The sequence below is a fragment of the Notechis scutatus genome, chromosome Z (assembly GCF_049901735.1).
Source record: "Notechis scutatus isolate UNSWTSFEM ecotype Mainland chromosome Z, rNotScu1.2, whole genome shotgun sequence".
Classification (NCBI taxonomy): Eukaryota; Metazoa; Chordata; class Lepidosauria; order Squamata; family Elapidae; genus Notechis; species Notechis scutatus.
Window position 1 is genome coordinate 48,257,853 of NC_142025.1, and position 18,761 is coordinate 48,276,613.

Here is an 18,761-nt window from a genome sequence, read left to right on the forward strand (position 1 = left end):
CTCTCACTGAATATATTACTGATTCACCATTACCTTTCTTGGAAAGGCCTATCATTCTTGGCAAAAAGGACTGGAACTGTCATACCCAACTTCCCAAAACTGGAGTAGAACTTATTAGTTCCTGCAGAAATACTATACCACTGTTTAACTCCAGTGGCCAGGTTATTGATATAACTGAGGAATCAGATAACTGGGAATTTCCCAAAGCAAAATACGAGAATGCTGAACTTGGAATTAGGAAGATCTAACTAAAAAAAACCAAAGTTAATACTATCTGAAAATCAGCTAAAGGAAAATGGTTTGGTGCCTTAAAAGCAGCTTGTGCAGTATTCGGAATTTGACAACAATTTAAGAGATGCCTGAGAGAGTACAAGAATGTTTAATAAGATCTGGAATATCAACATGCTATTAAAGAGATACAGAATATATAATGCTTTGCTGTCATCGTTTGCTGGAACTGGATTCTACTTGTCTTCATTGACTGCATGGTAATCATAAAACTGAAGCATCTTTGGAAACATTCACACGTGCTTCCCCAGAACAGGAAGAGGTAGTTGCATTCTTGTCACACTTCCTGTTTCTGATTTGCTTCCATTAAACTGGTAATTATAACGAATTCTAACAAAAGCCTAGTTCTTGAAACAACTTTAGTGAGATGTGTTCCAGTCTGAACTACAATATTGAAATTTTCTCTTAAATTACCATTCAGCCAGCCATAGCTAACTGCCGAAGTAAACTTCATGAAAGAGTTTTTGCATATATTATTTTTACCTTTCTTCATATCTTTTTTCTTTTTGTGCAATTGAATTTGAAAGGGAGAAACTCTCAACATTCATGCTGATTCATGCTGCTGTAGCAACTTTATTTTATTTAAAATCAGTTTTTTAAATGCTATACATATTTATTAATATATTAAAATGTAACCTAGCATTCTTTCACTTATTAAATACTAACAATTTATTATTACTAAGTGCATCTTTCTGAAAAGAAATAGCTCAATGTATTGAATGAATGTATGTTTGTGCATATATGTGCAATGTCTTGTTTTGAAAAGGTTCTAGGTGAAAACTGATGTATACAGGAAACCTGGGCTTTCACAGTCAAGAAATAGAATACAGAAAGTTAATAGAGTCAAGAAAGAGATACAGATAGTTAATAATGAGGAACAGAAGGATGGAAAAGGAAAGAGAAAAAAAGATTGTCTGTGGGATCATGATGGGCATGCACTAAGGAACTGTCCAGATATTTTTCTACAGATAGCAAAGAGTTTGACTTCCTGTTGTCTAATTATGCAATTGCAAAATACTTCCCTTGACACCCAGAATTAAAGTGAAGAAACAAAGAAAGCTTGAAGGAAGAATGACATTTTCACTTTGTTTTCATGTTGTCTAATCCTAAAATTAGACTTTTGTGGACTCAGTTTTTTTTTTAATTTAAAGGGATGTCTTTAACTTCACACCAGTTCCAGGAAAAAAAATAATGAAGCAAAAAGAACCTGTACAATGTGGTGTTTATGGGGCAAGGTTGGCATCAGAGGCATCCACCTTCAGCCATGAAAGCTCCTTCAATGACTAAACGGCCAGCCAGTATCACTCAGCCCAACCTCTTACACAAGATTGAGAGGTGGGAAATAGAAGAAAATAATTATTTCTATACCATCCTGAACTTCTGAAGATATCTTGAGATATAAATTTGATGAGGAAATAATGGAAGAAATTGATTGCATAAGCCTAAATTAGGCCTACCGAAGTTTTATATAGGAATTTATTGAAACAATTGCTTTTGTTGATTAATGCTGATGATGTTTCCTAGTTTGGCTAAACAAATATCTGCAAAAAATGAACCAAGCTCAGGGATCACCAAGGACTCCCCCAGTCCCCATCAATTGTTATTACTGGAAGTTAGAGGCTTCTGAACATGACATAGTTGATTATATATTTCTGAGTTAGCTATTCCTAAAGCTCAGCTTTTCCAGGACTAGAAAATTTAAATGCTTCCCTTGGTGTGAACTTTATGAGAGGATTCACAAATGCATTTTAAGAAAACTTAAACACTATCATTTCCTATCAGGGCAACGCCAATTTTGCCAGTTTATCTCCATGTTGCATTTACTAACCTACCTGAAGGAATAATGAAGTTGTTCAGAGTGGCATTTCCTTTTTTACAAATGTAACCAAGTTTTTTATCACATTCCAGGTTTTCCCACTTGGCTGCTTTACCAGGATTTAATACTCCACAGATCTTCTCAGGCTCTGGGGATGGGCTTCCTTCAGGAAACAAGTAGAAGGCAAAAAGGGTATTATTAACTTCTTACATCATTTTGTAAAACTTTGTTGAACCTAATGCAGATGTGGATAGGGACAAGTTATGCAATGTGTTCAAAAGATCTTTAGAATATGCAAGAGCTTATACAAAGACTGGGTCCATATCTGCACAGCAGCCTGATAATATAGGATCACCCTACTTTCTTTCGGTCCTTTCTTGCTCTCCCTGTCCTGCACCTTTCTTCCCTAAGTTGTGTGTATTGGAAACAAAGTACAAGCAATGGCATTCCACGCTGTCCAAAGAACAACCTGTATTGGTTTTTCTGTGCATGTTTGAACCGAAGACGGTATTTTTTTTAATGTATATGTTTAACATAAAAGAGAAAATTACCTGGTGCCCAATTTAGATATCTGAAAGGATAGCTACCACTCCATTGCCAGCCACTGTTGAAATCCAAACTGTTAAGACCCAACCAGAGTGCAGTACTCAAAGTAGAAGTTAACCCTGAAAAAGTGTCAACATTTAGCAATGCATCTGTTTCTGGAATATACACTGAGTAGTATACAGCAACAATTACAATTTATTGGGAGACAAGAAGCATATAGTTAGTTCCTTCTCATATTTCTGAATATACTGAGTGAAATGCTACAAAATATTAATGGACTTTAGATTATTTACCTGTAAGGTACATTTGTTCATGTACCTCTGTGATACCCAACAAATTGGCACCTTGTTGTTGGCAACTTTTACTAGCTTGGAACCAGGTTAGAGCAGCTTCTGAGTTTATTTGATACTGGACACTTGCCACAGGGTCTGTAGTCCAATAGAAGTTTGCATCAGCTGTTAAAAGAAAGGTGTATCCATATTTTCCATAGTTTTAAAACAATGTCATACTAAATATTTCATTAAGACTAAAACCATATTCATAAAATTGCCTTAATGGTCATAATTCAATTTTAACTCAGTTCTGTGATGATTCTTCCTATATTTCAAATTAAAATTATTTGGTCAAGCAGCCAAAAAAAAGCATAAGACTTTAATAAGCAAAGACTAGATGTCTAAATAATGGTTTATACAGAGAAAAGAAGCAATTTTGCACTAATATCTGAAACTAGATATGTGAGCTATGACTCCATACCATCTTTCTATATATTTATTAGACTATGGATTCCATGATTTATTTACTAATTTGTGCCTTTGAGTCAACCTTGTCTCAGGTTTATATAGTGGGAATGTTAACACAGCTGAAGGTCATCAGAATTCTGAAAGGCTGCATGAACTGTAGGTAGGTGCCACTGAATTACAGTCAACTTCTGATAAACAAATGGTAATAATGTATGTATGTATGTATGTATGTATGTATGTATGTATGTATGTATGTATTTAATAGCAGTCTTTTGTCCATCTAAGTCTAAAGCCTAATTTCATTAGAACATAGCACATTAAACATTAATTAGATGGGGTAACAAGTTATTTTTACTTTAATTGAGCAGTCACAGATGAACAGATCATTGCTTAGTTTGATAAATAAATCATAGAACCATGGCGTTTGAGTTTTTCTGCTACAGGACACTCGTCCTAGGGGCCAGAATGAAGTAATTAGAAAGCTGAATGTTTATAGAGATTCTCAATCATCCACATCATAGTTTTTTCATGAGCTTCTCATCCAAGAAGCTTCCTCAGTTATGAAGAAGAACAGAAGAAACTTCTTGGATAAAAAGTGAAAGTCCAGTTGACTTTGGAAAAAGAAACTTTGGAGAAGAAAGCTTGCTGCTAATTCACTAACTGCTTAATACTGTATAGAAGCTGTCTGAAGAACAGTATATCTATTAATATTAACCCCAAAAGAAGAGGCAAAAATGAAACACTTTGAAAAGAAAGTTCTTCAATTATAAAATTCAGGAAGGAGATCAGAGTTATCTGTCATGCTTCCTGTAAGCTAGACAATTTTGCAAGAACATACAGAAGACAATGTGCAAAACAAATGTGTCAAAAGGTCAGGATGCAGTTCCACTTTTCCTTCACCATCTAAACAATGCTATAGTTGTTGCTTAGCATACAACCCAAATACATACTAGAAATGAGTAATATAGAAGGCTATATATTATAATATGCTTATAAAATATGCTTAATGTTCTTAATTGATGATTTACAATGTGGTGTCTAATCATATTGCATATTAATTGCATATGTTAACTACGCTGACTCCATAATACTTTTTGAATTATTGCAACATACTTGATGCTGGCCCTGATCTTGAATACATCCAGCAGCATCAAATGATCCACTAATACAATAGAGTGAGAAATTATGTCTGCTTAACTCTACTCTGTGAACTGAGGTAGCTCACTAAGCTTCTGAGTGCAACTCCAAGATGTTGGAGATGGTTATCAGCTATAAAGTCCTATAGTGTTCCCCCCCCTCTGTGTGTGTGTGTGTGTGTGTGAGTGTGTGTGCCTTACTGAAGTGATGTCACATTATGGATCTTGGAAGTGTGCCTTCTTGTAGCACTTCCTGTTTTGGGCGGAACAATATTCATCCATCTTCACAATTGGCCCCAACCCTTTCAGAAAGACAAGACCTAGCATTTTCCCCACGGCTCAGACTCTGGATGAATAGACTTTCCAATTGGATGGACAATATGCTGTAATGAATTCTGATCACTCTTTGCTGCTTTAGTTGCTATTTAATGGTATGTGTTGTTTTCTTTGTGTTTGGTGTTTGATTATTTTTGTACACCAACCAAAGATAATCTGTTTGTGTTCTCTCACTAAACAAACAAATATTAGTCTTTAAAAGGCAAGTATTTCCTCTATACAACAGTGTTACATAGTTACATAATACCTTAATACCATAGAAGAGCTGGGAGGCAGGGAATGCTGCGGGTCCCGTCCCTGAGAGAAAAACACCTGGTGGGACCCAGAAGAAGGGCCTTCTCTGTGGTGGCTCCCTCTCTCTGGAACATCATTCCCCCCGAGATTAGAAGGGCGCCCACTCTAGCATTCTTTCGGAAGGCATTGAAGACCTGGTTTTGCCAGCGGGCATGGGGAACCCAGAGCAGGATGGAGCCCATCAAATAGCTCATATGATCTGCTGTCATCAGGTGGGGAGTTGGAGGGTGATTTTTTATTTATCTATTTTTCCAGATTTTGTTCTATTGTACTTTATTAATTTATTTGATTTTTTAATTGTTTTTTGTTTTAAATATGGTTTAACATTCTGTAAGCAGCCTCGAGTTGCCATGAATGGGTGAATATACAACAATATAAATTCAATAAACAAACAAACAAACAAACAAATAAATAAATAAATAATACTTCATGATCCAAACTTCTCTTGAAAAATCCTTACAGTTCACAGGACAGAATCCATATTTCTTCTCTTTGTTATAATCCCTTGTAGTTGAACACCACAGCAAACCATCAGTCCTTCCTTCAATTGTACAGTCTGCATACCACTTGGTAGCATACTGGAAAGGGAATACACAAGGAGCCCCATTGCTGTTGCCTTTTAAGGTAAATAAGTCTGGAACAAAGGGGAGAAGGAATAATTAAATAATTTACATATTTATAAGAAATACTCATTCCTAGAGAGAAGAAAAAGGAAAGTCCTCCTGCCGAAGTTATTGGCGCACTGTCCAAAGTGAACACGGTGAGATCTTCAGTATATCTCTACTTTCTGCATACATGATTGTGTAAACAAATGGAAGTTGGCAAGAGCAGTGGGTTGTTGTTGTTTTTTTGTTTTTTTTTGGATCTGCATGACAGCATGAAGGACTCCGTTATTTGGTATAGACTAGAGAGCCAATTCTTTGTAGTGGTTAAAGCAGCAAGATAGAAACTAGGACAGTGTAAGTTCTAGTTTAGTTTTAGGCACAAAGTCCGATAGGTGACCTGGGGCCAGTCATTCTCTCTCAACCCTAGAAAGCTGACAATAAAATATTGCCAAGAAAACTGCAGGGATGTGTACAGACAATTGCCAAGAATCAGTACTGACACAAAGGAGCACACCACATACACAGACATGCAGGCACACATATACACAAAAGAATTTGTCATGCATGGAACTGCCAAATTGTAGGATGATTCTATAATAGATATCTCAGCATTACTCCATTGTTTTCTGCCTATTCATCTTACAACTATCTTCTACTTTACCAATTTCTTTTTCATGAAATTGAAAAGAAAAGATTGGACATTAAATATGTATTAAAATGTATTATTCACTTTTAATTCTGCATATGACATAAATAAAGAAATAAGGAATCAGAAGCCCTGATCAACTATCTTTGTTCAGGATTTAAATAGATGTGCATAAGAGAGCATTTGATTATAAATATCTTATTTAGAGTATGAATCAAATAAATAAAGGGTTCAAGGCTTCTGTTGCTTCAGTATTAAATATTTACTATAATAGCAAATATGCTAAAATGATCAATGGAAATATAATTAATTGCATATTGATTTAATAAAACAAAGATGAAATCTTTTGAGACTATTTCATTTGAAATGTCAAATATTTTTTTTAAACAAACTTTATTGATTACAAAACCAAAATATCAAACAAACACAACACACAGAAGAAGAAAGAAAAGAAATGGAAAAAAAGAAAATGATTAAAAAACTAACAATTCTACTATTGACAGTCTATGGTTCCTTGTTTGTTATCAATATTGGTGATACATTTACAAATACATCTTATTGCGAGTATATAATTATGATTTACATTTTACATTATTTACTAATATATTTTCTATTTTTGTTCTATCCAATCATACCAGCATTCCCAGCTTCTATAATATTCTGATGTTTCCTTTTCTTTATATGCTGCTGATCTTGTAATTTTATTATTCCTTGTCCAAACCTTTTCCCATTCTAATAATGTAATGCTACGTCCTATGTTTCTGCTCCAAGCTATCATGTTGCCTTTGACTACTTCCTCTTCTAATTCCGTCTCTAGTAAATAATTATAAAATTTAGTTATATATTTTTTATCTGGACCTAATAAAATTTTATCTATTTGTTGTGCCTTAGTATAAATTCCAAAATTTTTCTTGTCCTGGCTATATCTATTTTGAATTTGCAAATAAGCCCACCAGTCTACTTGTAGCCCCTGTTCTTGGAGATCTTGCCATGATTTTAAAGTTCCTTGCGCATCAAGAAGGTCTTTGTATTTTATCATTAAGATCTAGATTGTTTGGATGTATCATCGCCTCCATCGTTGAGATCCAAACTGGGATTTTTAAATAATGTATTTTTTTATTTTGTTCCAATTAGCCAATAAGGAATCTCTAATTATATGTCTGTGGAAATACTTCTGCTTAATTTTCCCAATGTCCCATAAAAATGCATGCCATCCCCTCTGTAAATCATGGCCTTCTAAAAATAAGATCCTTTTATTCGACAGATTTACCCATTCTTTCAACCAGAGTAAGGAGGCTACACTATAGTATAATTCCCAATTTGGGAGTGCCATACCTCCCCTGATCTTCATATCTTGCATTGCCTTTAGGTTTATCCTCGGTTTTTTCCCTTGCCAGATAAATTTGGTGATTATCTTGTTAAGTTCCACGAAGTAATTTTTATGTATTTTTATTGGTATTGTTTGGAATAAGTAAATAAATTCGGGCAGAATATTCATTTTTATAGTGACAATCCTCCCTAATAAGGAGATTTGCAATTTAACCCATATCTCTAAATCTTTTTTAACATGCTGAAATAATTTATTATAATTATTTTCCATTAGAGTTTTGCATTGAGCCATCAACCAAATTCCTAGGTGTTTAACTTTTTTTTACTATTTGTAATCCCATTATCCTTTCCAATTTTAGTTTTTGTTTTTCTGTTAAATTTTTAGTTATTAATTTCATTTTTTCCCTATTAATTTTAAGTCCTGCAACTTCCCCAAATTGATCTAACTCTTTCAGTAATTCTTGACCTGTTTCAATTGGTTCCTCTATAAAAAATACCATATCATCCGCAAATGACTGGAGTTTATATTCTTCTTTTTTAATTTTTAGTTCTTTTATTCCTGGGTTCTGTCTAATTCATGTAAGCAATGTTTCCAAAGATAATATGAAGAGCAGGGGGGATAATGGACATCCCTGCCTGACTCCTTTCTCTATTTTTATTGAGAGCGTGTACTCTCCATTAATTATAATATTCACCTTTTGTGAATCATAAATTGTAGTCACGATGTTTTCAAACTTAGTGCCTAGATTCATGTTGTAAATTTGTTGAATTAGGAATTGCCAATTTAAATTGTCAAAGACCTTCTGTGCATCCAAGAATACAAGGGCTATTTGTTTTTCTGGGTGGGCTTCATAGTATTCCAAAACATTTAATATTATCCTTAAATTATTCCTGATTTGTCTATTAGGAAGAAATCCGTTTTGATCTTTATGTATATATTCATTCAATATTTTTTCAATCTATTTGCTATAATTGTAGTAAATATTTTATAATCAGTATTTAACAGGAAATTGGTCTATAGTTTTGTATATGTCGTGAATCTGAATCTTCTTTGGAATCAACGATATCAATGTCTCCTTCCATGAATTCGGCATTCTTGCTGCTAGTAGGACCTCATTATATACTTCCACCATGAGAGGTCTAATTTGTTCTCTATTTTTTTTATAAAGTTCCCCTGGTATCCCATCGGGTCCTGGGTTTTATTGTTCTTTTGGTTTTCTATTGCTGCTTTTAACTCGGGCCACGTAATATCTCTAATTAACATTTCCTTCATCTCCTCCTTAATTATTTTATCTTTAGTAATACCCAAATAGTTTCTTATCATTTCCTCATTTACCTCCTTCTTTTTATAAAGATCTTCAAAAAATTTACATGCAATTTCTTTTTCTGTTCTATCCTTGTTGGGCATCCCGTTCTCAACTATTAATTGGTAGATCAATCTTTTTTGTTTTTCTTTTTTAAGTTGATAGGCCAACCACCTTTCTGGTTTATTGGCCTGTTCAAAAAATATCTGTCTGGCTGTATTTAACTTTGAGACCATTCCTTCTTGTTCGATTAAATTTAATTGATGTTTAGTTATTATCATCTGTTTTTTCAATTTGCAATCTTTTGGGGTGTTTTGCAGCTGAATTTCTAATTCTTTGATTCTTTGTTCTAATTTATTTTGTTGGGCATGTTTTTCTTTATTTCTTTTATCAGTGTATGATATCGTTATGCCTCTTATTACTGCCTTCATTGTATCCCAAATATTCTGTTTCGTAGTTGCCTCATTATTATTTTCTTTTAAAAAATAGTCTAATTCCTCGTCAAGTTTATTCATAAATTTTTTCTCTTTAATTAACTGTGTATTTAAGGCCTACCTTTTCCTTGGTTTCTTCCTGCCTTTCCACACTATCTGGATCAGGTTATGATCTGCCCATTCATTTGGTAAGATTTCAATCTCTTAATTCATTTACTAATTCACCATTCATCCACACTATATCAATTCGTGTCCATGATTGATGAGGGTTGGAGTAAAATGTAAATTGCTTTTTCTCAGGGTTTAATTTCCTCCACATGCTTTCATGTCTTTCACATATACTGCTATCCCTTTCTTTTTCCTAAAATCTGCTGGCGACGTATACAAATTCCCTAGCTTGGGGCATTCTAAATATTTTTCTTCTTCCTTCCTTATATGAGTTTCCTGTAAACATATTATATCTGCATTTTGTTTAATTAATTTGGTTAATATTCTTTTCCTTTTTATCCTAGAGTTTAGGCCATTTATGTTAATTGATAGTATTTTTTTTCTTCATCCATCACCTAATTGACTCTTGCTCTTTGTCTTGTAGTTACTCCTGTCTCTCTTTGTGGCTGATTGTGCGTCTTCGGTTCTTCTCTCTCTTGATGTTGTTTATTTTTTGAATTCCAACAATTCCCATCTCTATTTTTCTGGTCGTCTTGGTCGTCTTGCAAATTCATTTCTAACTCTTCTCTACTACTCGATTCTTCAAGGCCTATCAATCATTTGTAGAAATCTTGGGCTTTTTCCATGGAGTCTACTTTAAGTTTTCTTTCTTCCCAAGTGATTAGCATTCCCTCTGGGATTAGCCATCTAAATATGATACCTTTTTGGTTTAATTGGTTCACCAAGAATTTGTAATCTCGCCTATGCTCTCTCACTCTTCTTGGGATTTGTTTAAGCACCAAGATTTCTTTCCCTTTGTATGTAATTGTTTCTTCTCTAGAAATTTTATATATAATATCTCGAACTTTCCTTCTGGCAAATCTCACATGGACCTCTTTTGGATGTTTATGTCGTCTTGCATAATTTGTGCTCACTCTGTATACTTTGTCTAACTCTTTCAGAATATCGTCCTTATCTTTTTCCAATAGGTCTGCTAATATTCCTGCCATCACTTGTTCTAAGTCCTCTTCTTTAGATTCCATTATATTTTGGAATCTTAGATATGCTGCGGCCTTATCCATTTCCAAATATACCAAGAGTCGTCCATTTCTTTACTCACATTTCTTAATTGCTGACCAACCATTTCCAGTTTCTTTTCTGTTTTTTCCGTTCTTTTCTCAACTTCCTTTATTGTTGATTCATTCCTTTCTAGTGCTTGCTGTATTGTTTCAATTTTTTGATCCAGCTTTAGAATGTCTAGTTTCATTTCTGCCTTTAAGTTTCCCATCTCTTCTTTTAGTTCATTTGTGTCAGCTCTTGATTCAATATGATTTTTTACCAATATTTCCTGAAGCTTCAGCATGGACTCTTGTTGAGTAAGAAGGGTCGATTGAATATTGGCATTCGTGATGATAGGTTGTTTTTCTCCAGATAAAGTTTCTTCAATTGTCTTTTGTGCCATCACTGAGGTTGATGGCATTGAAGTTGTTTGTATTGAAGAAGTCTTCTTTCCAGTTTAAAGCGTATTAGTGACGGAAGTCATTTCTTGTAAAATTTGTTTTTGTATTATATTAAATATGTTGTCCCAAACTAACATTCACTATTAAGAAATATCAACTATAAATGGCCACTACATTAAATAATATGATATGTTATAGGATTAACCTCTCTTATCAATATATATATATATATTTTCCAGAACACTTTTACAGCTAATTTCTAAATCAAATATCTGGACTTCTAATTCTTAATAATATATCAAATTCCTCTATTTAAATTTAAATAATATTAACCTGTATATCTATAAATGCTATAGAATACCAAATCTCAAAATAGTGTTATAAAATAATATTTCAAATACTTACAAATCTAAATATAGATATATCAACCTTACTATACAATAATTAATTAGTTAATCTATAATAATTACAATTAATCACAATTAATTATTTAATTCAATCTACTCAATGCCTATAATCAAATATCTATACCTAAATAATTAATTAATTATCACCTCCCTTTTTATGTGTGTTATATCCAAAAATAAACTACAATATTACTAATGTATCAATTAAATATATATAAATTACATTTACCACATTCAAAAATCAGTTAAGTTGGTGTCAAGAAATAATTGTTGCAATCCGCAAATTTAAATGCTTAAAGTGTCTTAATATAATTGTTCAGTTCTTCAAGATTCCTTCACCGAGCGCACTGGAAGTACAGAGTTGCTGAGTAATGTCTTTGATTTCACTATCTCACCACACTTTCCGCTGTAGTCATTTCTCCTTTCGTTTGAAAGTTTAACAAGTCAATTTTTAGATTCAAATAGTCTCTTTCTTTAATAAATCTTCTCCACTTACTACAGCTCCAATCCAATAATCCAAAAGGAGACTAGTAAATTATTCAATTTCGTTCATGGAATATTTAAAGTTGTAATTTAATTCCTTACTTCAAGTCTCCCCGCATCTCAAGTTCGTCCTTCCAATTTTCCCCAAATTCCACAATTCAAATCCTTCAAAGTTCCCTTAAATTAAATTATTGTTCTTTCTTTCTTCTTTTTTTTCTCTCCCCCAATTATTATCAGTCTCTCAGATCCCTCCGATTCCCTTATCTTCTCTATCCGATCACTCGCGTCCTTACCCTATTCTGTCTCACGAGCACTTTCGCCGCCGCTCATATCTGCTTTGGCCACTGTTTTCGGGCTTCACTCCGACTAAGATACTCCAATATTGAACGCTCAATCAGGATCGCAAATTCTTTCACTTGCACTGTTCTTCACCACAGTCTGTCACTCACTCGCTTCCTCTTGTATGCAACGATCAAGGCTTTAGGACCGCCTAAAGCCTATCGGTCTCCACAGGGTTTCTCTACGTCGCGATGAGAATCGCCTTTTCCACACCACGACTTGAGTCTCCCCACACAGGCACACTTCTCTACAAGATGCGTGCACCCCTAAGGGTCACTCCAACAGCAAGAGGAGATAGCATGAAACCCAGAGCGAGCTTCAGCACCTCCGTTTGCCCATATCTCGTCACCGGAAGTCCCTATCTACATCCCATATTTGTGTTTCGTTCAACATGAAGTTTTGTCCAATTGGCCAATATAACGTGGATGGATTGCTGCATATTAGTTTAATATAATACATTCATTCTAGTTATTTTGCCAGTTAATTCTTATTATCATGGCTATTTTTGTCAACTTCTAATGTGGTTCTAATATTGGTTCTTTAAGAGTTCAAAAGGTGCTGAATGTAATCTGTTCTAATCTAATGTGATTTGTAAGAATAAGTGGATTTCTTTTTAATGTGCTGTAATTTTTAAAGGAATTTTAATGTTTTGTACATTTTAATGTTTTTTTCCTCTTTTAGAAAACATAAACAAATAGATAGGTGATAGATAGATAGATAGATAGATAGATAGATAGATAGATAGATAGATATCTCAACTTTTTTTTACTACATACTGTGTACCTCACTGGATGCAAGAGGGAGAAAGAAAGAAAGCATAACCAGTTTACCTTCATAGCCCCGGGAGCATAAATCATCTTTAGTTCCATGGACTCGCCATCTACTCCATAAGCCTGATCCTTTGTAGAGCATAATTCTTTTTTCAGCTTTGTTGCCATAGTTGAAATACAGGCTTGCATTTTGGATGGCAAAAAGTGTGTCATTTTTGCACTCCCATTTCTGTAAGCTATTTGTTGAGTCACATGGGTACAGCTCAACTGGTGTCCAGTCAATTTTTGAAGATACTCCCAGACATAATTTATTGGAAACACTCATCAACTGGTATCTGGAAATCCACTTGAATTTTTGGGCCTCAGTTTCATAACTACAAACAGCCGTTGTAACATAGGTGGCGGCTTGAACATATACACAGACCTTATGGTCTTCATTATATATTAGAAATGTGCTTGTATCTATAGATATAAAAATAAGTTAAAGCATAAGTAAAGCAAAGATTGGCCATAGAACTGTTTAAAAAGAATTAGTCTTGCATATCACTAAATTAAACATATGTCTTCCAGATTACAAGACTGAATATACAACTCATAAATAGACAACTTCTAAAAATGAGTTAAGGATTAACACATATTGAATTTGAGCATGCTAAACTTTCACAGGATTGGTAGATTTAAATAAAATTAAACAGTATAATCACTATTAACAGATAAATTTCTGGTCACATTTTTGCAAATTGTAATAAACTATAATTAATTTCTTCTGAGGAAATTATAATACCTATTTGTTTTCCTACAGACCATAGTATACAAATGTGCTATTCCTACCTGGAAATTTGAAATACTAGTGTATTTTATTATACTACTTGAACTCCAAAAGTAGGGATAATTACTAGATGGTTGCAAGAGGTTTTGGTTTGCTCTGATAGTCTTTTGGAATTTTATTGCCAGATAAAGTAAAGCCAGTTTTTATTGTTTATATTTATCATGTAAATAACTTCTAAATCAATGGCAGTGCATTTTACTTTATACTTTCTTCCTGAGGCAATAGATAGGTTTTCTGCAGAATTATGACCTAAAAATTCTTCTGTTTCAGTAAAAGTTTGGCCTAGATTTATCTCATTCAGAAACCAATTTCCTCTCCTTATTGTGTTTGGCTTAAGCCATTAGGAAACAGAATACAGCTGATGAGAACGAACTCTTGCTGTTTGACAGTTGGTCTTTCTCACTGACAATACCAGGAAACATATAATTATCACCAATAGTGATAAAGCTATTGCATTGTTCTAGCAATACTCAAAATAATGAAACAAGCTAATACGGTATATGCAGTGTTTGCAGAATGTCCTGTTTTATGAAAATATCTAGTGATAAGTTTAAAAAAGAAAAGGTTTCCAATTTTATAGATCATTCTTCTATACTGGTCTATGACCATAGTAAATATTGTTTTGAAAATAAAAGGAGGGGAGAATTTCATGAACTGCCAGAAGAAAGGCAGGATGTAATGGGGATGACTGTGGTAATGACCCAGGCAGTGGAGTAATGATTGTGATGATAATGCATGTGTGAAAGGGATGTTTCAAAATGCATAAGGATATCTTCTCAAGATGTTTTGTAAGCAGCATATCTTTTTTTCAGGTTTGTGAAAGCATGTGTCTGAAAAGACATAGCTAATTTAAAGAAGTCCTGTGCTTAATCTTGTACTCAGGCACAATCTGAAGTACCTCTTCCAATTAATAAAAACATATATCAGAATAAGAATAACCATAATCCAAACATTATATACAGGATACCAGCAGACAGTGGAGAAACTATCCCCAAGAAAAAGTTATAAAACAGCTGTGAAAATAGGTCCTCTCTTCCTTTCCCCAGCATCTTCAAGGCTATACCCAAAAAAAGTGTTTGGTGTTCAAACCAATCATGAGATCCACAGATGTCCACACAACAAAATAGAACATAACCATCTCAACTTTGGGAAATGCATGTGTTCTGCATAGGGAACCGGGCTTCTGCATAGAAGGTACCAGCAGAGAATTTGAAATCAAGTTGAGCAATGCAATTCTTTTGATTCCTCCTTCTATTGATTGAAGCAATTTTGAATACCAGATTTAACCAAGGCTGCTAATCATAAAAGAGCCTGTGTATTCACCCTTCTTTTTAAGTGTAATGGTTTTACTGTAAGCTATTATCTGGCACATTGTATTCTATGCATCCAAAAAGTTATGCTAGATCTATTCAGGGGTTCGTCTAGACAATCCTATTTTGCTTTGGCTCCACTCCACTTTGGAGCTTGCATGGCTCTAATGAAATGAAAATGGTGGGGTAGATGAATCCCTGGACAGATCTAGCACAATTTTTTGGAGGCATAGTATATAATGTGCCAGATAACAGAGAAACATTAAATTTGAAACAAGGGTAAATACACAGGCTCATAGTTCTATATTTAATAAAAGTGGGTTTGATTTTCAAGAAAACCTTTAAAAAATATACAAGTAATTCCTGATTTATGACCACAATTGAGCCCAAAACATCTATTGCTAAGTGAAACATTTGCTAAGTGAATTTTCCCCTATTTTACGACTTTTCTTGCCACTATTGTTAAGGGAATCACTATTGTTATTAAATTACTAACATGGTTGTTAAGTGAATCTGGTTTCCCCATTAACTTTGCTTGTAAGAAGGTCGCAAAATGTGATCATGTGGGCCCCCCAGGACATTGCAACTGTCATAAATACGAATGCAATCATATGACAATGGGGATGCTGCAACGGTCATAAATATGGTCATAAGTTACCTTTTTAGCGGTCACTAAATGAACTGTTTTAAGTCAAGGACTACCTGTAATACATTTTCAACTCTTTAATTATGATTTTTTGGAGGTGAAAGAAAGAGCAAAATGCTTTTCAGGCCTTTAGCTAATGCATTAAACAACATATAAGGTATCTTTGCATTACTCCAATTTCTGAAAATCCTGAAAGCTTACCTTTGCAATCATCTACAAAGTAGTCATTTAAATTATGATTATAAATCAGTATCTCCCAATGAGTTCAAATGAGATTGTCCAAAAAGAAGTAGGCACAAGGTTATAGTTTTAATATAGTGCTCAGGAACTAATTTTGTAAGAGAGAACTATTTTTGCCTTTAGAACTAGAAACACTAAAGTTATCATACTGCTGCATTAAAAACTTATTGAACTCATGTAAAACTGCACCTTAACAGAATGGCTAACTAGGAATACACACACACACACACACACACACACACACACACACACACACACACACACACACATATATATATCTTGATATAAATCTATATTTCATGTAATATGAGTTTATTCTGGGTTTATTATGATACCATCCCACTCTGCAATCTTCAATGAACATATTAGAGGTGGGGATTGGTGTTTTGGATTCTTTATTGTTATTATTTAATAGTCAGACAGCCAAAAAAAGATTTGACATATGATAGCCCTGTGCCATAGAAACCTCGCCCGTACTATTTAAGCAGACCCATATTCCCAATCTATTATTACCATTAGGGTTAAATCATTGCATTAAATATCAATATGAAATATATGCTCTCCTATGTTTTCCTCCCAAATGGGAGGAATGCTATGTTATTTTATATGAACATTTCATTCATGTCAAAGACCTGACAGTCACTTACCTACAAGTGAAACAGCATTGTGAAGAGCAGAAAGGAAAAAGACAAGACAAGAAATGAACATTGCTAGCCAGTTTCCACTCTCTTTCTTTCTACCAAGATATGTCATATCAGGGGCTCCTTTTGTAGCTCATCTTGTTAAATCCAGCCAAGAGAAGAGATGGGCTCATTTCTGAGAACTGATAGTTCCATGGGTGCATTCTGGAGCTCAAATGATAAGGAAATGTGCTTCCGCATGGACCATTTTGGAATAACAGGAATTTGCCATTCAAACTTTGCTTCCATAAGCTAATTTCAATGCTGAAGGGGGTGGGGAAAGGACGATCTGCTTCCAGAGAGTCACAGGTGATAAAGCAATGATTGTTCAGCATTTTTTCAGCTCTGAGATTCTAAAATCAAGATGGAGGGTAGGAAGAGGGCAACCACTATTTGCAGGAAAGAAATGGGTTGGAATGCACTGTTGCTGCCCAGAAATGTATTGCAGAAAGCTGATTTTAAAAAGAAAAAGACTGTTTTTGTTCTTTAGTAAGGAAAAAAAAAGCCTGAAATGTTAAGTATGATTGATCCTGTTGTAGAAATTAATGTAGCCCTATTTTTCTAGTTGAAGGCTGCAAGTTTTTATGAATCTATCTGGTGTAAATCTTAATAAAATGTTTGAATAAACTACTACCAGGGAATCCTAAGACTGTGAAATCAAACATCATCCTGAAAAAAAACCACTACCAGAGTGTTATTTAGAAAACAATGTCACTGAATCTATGTAATATCCAAGATGTTTAATATGACTGTTTATGATGTGACTAGACCTACTGCCTTCAGGTCTAAGGTGGGAGCATCTACATCAAATTCAGTGGTGGTATTCAAATTTTTTTACTACCAGTTCTGTGGGCGTGGCTTGGTGGGCGTGGCTTGGTGGGCATGGTGTGTTTGGTGGAAGTGGCTTTGTGGGCGTGGTAGGGGAAGGATACTGTAAAATCCCCATTCCCTCCCCACCCACTAACCTGCTTTCCAGCTCCATTCTCCTGTGCAGGGCAACGAAAGAAGACCCAGCCAATCAGCTAGGATTCTGATCAGCTGGGACTTGGAAGGCAGCAAATAGATGGGGGCAGGCCAACCAGAGGTGGTATTTATCAGTTCTCTGAACTACTCAAAATTTCCACTACAGGTTCTCCAGAACCTGTCAGAACTGGCTGAATACACCTCTGATCAAATTGGCTTCTATCTTTATCTTTACCTTTATCTATCGATCATTGTTCAATTTGAGGCAACTTGTTGAAAGACAAACAATATTCAGAAAACATAGAATTCTTACACAATGTCTTCTCACTACAATCAATGATTCAGAGGAATAAGATTAAATTGTAAGGCTGATTTTCTTTTTTGATGGAGAGATTTGAAGTCTTTTGGAATTCTAATACACATTGTCTAACATACAAATGAACACGTTTCATTTTTCAGTCAAAACCATTGGGAAAACACACCACTTTTTTGTGCAACTGGAATATCAAATTTCAGCTGAATGTTGTATTGTATGAAAATTGGGACCTTAAAAATGTTTAGTTTAGACTTTAAATAAGGATTAACAATTTACAATCCCAAAAGCTATGTGAAGCCTTGAAACCTTTTTGTGGCTCCTAAAAATATTTTTTTATTTCAATTCAGTGAAAAGTTGCAATGTAGTTTCCTGCCAGTATAAGGGAAGAAATAGTAAAACTCTAGTTCAGAAATAATTAAAAAGCCATATCCCTTCTCCCCTGCAAAAGGAGAAGAAAAAAAAAGGGACAACCCTGCTTACAGTCTGGTTCACAGGCCGACACTCCTTTTGTCCAAAGAGGTAAATATGTGTGATGACATGATAACATAGCAAATGTTTGGGCTTCGCATCAGTCTAAAAGAGCCTCTCCTGGCTCTTTTCCTGAACAACTCAGGTCATAAATATGGCCCCATAAATGTGCCTCTTCAATGCCTTTTCTCCCATACATGCATTCACATGCAATTCAGTATGCCTCCAC

At 34.4% G+C, this 18,761-nt stretch overlaps 1 protein-coding gene across 1 annotated transcript in view; it reads right to left on the minus strand.

Moving 5' to 3' along the window:
* LOC113424620 (macrophage mannose receptor 1-like) overlaps window positions 1-17,015 on the minus strand; it is a 68,214-nt gene extending 51,199 nt beyond the window's left edge. Inside the window, exons 1-6 of the mRNA XM_087947034.1 lie at window positions 16,753-17,015; window positions 13,141-13,542; window positions 5,617-5,790; window positions 2,944-3,105; window positions 2,656-2,769; window positions 2,121-2,267 (exon numbers count right to left, since the gene is read on the minus strand). Of these exons, the coding sequence (XP_087803160.1) occupies window positions 2,121-2,267; window positions 2,656-2,769; window positions 2,944-3,105; window positions 5,617-5,790; window positions 13,141-13,542; window positions 16,753-16,858 (1,105 nt within the window). The 5' untranslated portion in view covers window positions 16,859-17,015. The remainder of the gene's footprint in view (window positions 1-2,120; window positions 2,268-2,655; window positions 2,770-2,943; window positions 3,106-5,616; window positions 5,791-13,140; window positions 13,543-16,752) is intronic.
* Between the last annotated feature and the right edge of the window lie 1,746 nt (window positions 17,016-18,761).